Source organism: Rhincodon typus, unplaced genomic scaffold (genome assembly GCF_021869965.1).
Source record: "Rhincodon typus isolate 14 unplaced genomic scaffold, sRhiTyp1.1 hic_rhity00002141, whole genome shotgun sequence".
NCBI lineage: Eukaryota > Metazoa > Chordata > Chondrichthyes > Orectolobiformes > Rhincodontidae > Rhincodon > Rhincodon typus.
The window spans coordinates 9,883-11,751 of NW_025967779.1; the positions used below are offsets into that span (position 1 = coordinate 9,883).

The 1,869-nt window shown below is 39.0% G+C and overlaps 1 protein-coding gene across 1 annotated transcript in view; it reads left to right on the plus strand.

Annotated features, from left to right (window-relative positions):
• The first annotated feature begins 594 nt into the window (after positions 1 to 594).
• Positions 595 to 1,869, plus strand: part of LOC109936986 (ras-related protein Rab-5C) — a 14,194-nt gene continuing 12,919 nt past the window's right edge. Inside the window, exon 1 of the mRNA XM_048592979.1 lies at positions 595 to 830. Within this exon, the coding sequence (XP_048448936.1) occupies positions 665 to 830 (166 nt within the window). The 5' untranslated portion in view covers positions 595 to 664. The remainder of the gene's footprint in view (positions 831 to 1,869) is intronic.

The window sequence follows — 1,869 nt, forward strand, 5'->3', positions numbered from 1 at the left end:
TGGAGTTGATTTTCTTTTCCTTGTCTTATTCTAATTTTGGTTCAAATTCTGTAATCTCTGAGATTCCACTTGTTGAATCTTTATCTTTAAGAACTAATCAAAGCACACAGCTGTTAAGCAGGGTCTGCTGGCCATTTTGAAGGATAAAATGAGGAACAGATCACGAAAAAGAAAGCTCATGACAAAAACGTGGCAGTGTCTTGAAGGAATGAGCAAAGAGGGGGATAAAGAAACTTCACTTGAACATAATTTTACTATATAGAGAACTATGAGAGAACTTGCTCCTTTTCTCAGGAAATCATTTTACTTGGGTGGAATCAAAAGTGGCTTAGATTTTTGCCTGTCAGGCTGAGATAATGGCTTCAGTTCTGAGGATGTATGCTAGGCATTAATGTCTTTACGCTTTACAAATACTAATTAACATACTGTATAAACTTCCAGTATTTCATACTTGTTTCAGATTTCCAACAATGTTTGGTTTTTTTTGAGTATCTGATTAGCTGTGAATTGGACATTGTCACAGCTTATTTAACCTTCTCGGTGTTTTTGTGATGGTTACCATTGCTTCAAGAAAAGTCTCTTTTTTTTTTTAAAGCTTAAAACAAGACAACGAGATCAGGAGCGAGTATTAATTTGGTGCAAGTGAATCTGGTGACAATTAGGAATGGCAAATCGGGGAGGCACAGCGCGACCCAATGGACCAGCTGCTGCTAACAAAATCTGCCAGTTCAAGCTTGTTCTACTTGGAGAGTCTGCTGTTGGCAAATCTAGTTTAGTCCTTCGTTTTGTGAAGGGACAGTTCCATGAATATCAAGAAAGTACTATTGGTGGTAAGTTTTACTTTAATGATTATTTAGTTCAAGGCCTTAGTGCAATTGTATTCAATTAACATGCTTTTCTACTAATCCATGCATTGTGTACTCTGTCTACGTTCCCCTTCACAAATTAACATCTCCATGCTGTTTTCCAAAAGAATGAGGAAGAAAGTAGATCTTTGACTGATAGAAAATTGCTTAAAACCGGTTATTTCAAACTTTTTGACATCATGAGGGTAATACATGATTTCTTGTTTGGAACACAGTTTCCAAGCCAAGATCACCAGAGGAATAAAACCACACTAGTTCACTCTTTTCCTATATAGGTGATATGGAATAGAATTAAGCAAGCAATATGGCCAGTATTCAGGGCGACAAAGAAAATGCTTCGGATACTTGCCTCCTCCAGTAGGCACTGCAGAATTAGTATTAATGACTGGGAGGACCCTGTTGCCTTGTATCCAAAGTAGCAACCACCTGTCCTTCAAGCTGCATCACACATTGACATGATGAGGCAGAGCAGCAGCAGGAAAGGGGAAAAAAAAGAAAGCAAATTCTGCACTCCAGATCTCACTGCCTCATGGGTTGTCCTGCTCCACATGCCCAAAGATGTACAAGTTAAGACTGCCTGTTCAGTCATGTGAAGATCCATGGCAGGATCTCTTGAACTTGAGCAAGCATCATTCTCTAGTAGTAGGACAGCCAATGCCTAACTAAAAAAGGCTGGTGGAGGTGCTGTGTGGGTGTATGTTAGAAAAGGAGTGACAGGCTTATTTTGTTTTTGTTGAAATAAACAAAACTGAGGATCATCTAATAGTGGTCTTAAGTGTGGTTGGCAACCTTCAGTATGAAATAGTCACCAAGAAATCCTGTAGAGAATTCGGAAGAGAAACATCTTTACCCAAAGAACAGTGAGAATATGAAACTTGCAAACATGGAGTGGTTAAGCTATTAATATACGTGCATTTAAGGGGAAGCTGAACAAGCCTTTGAAGGAAGAGAGAATTAATGGTCATGGTGGTAGGTTTAAATGGGGAAGACGGGATGAGGTCTG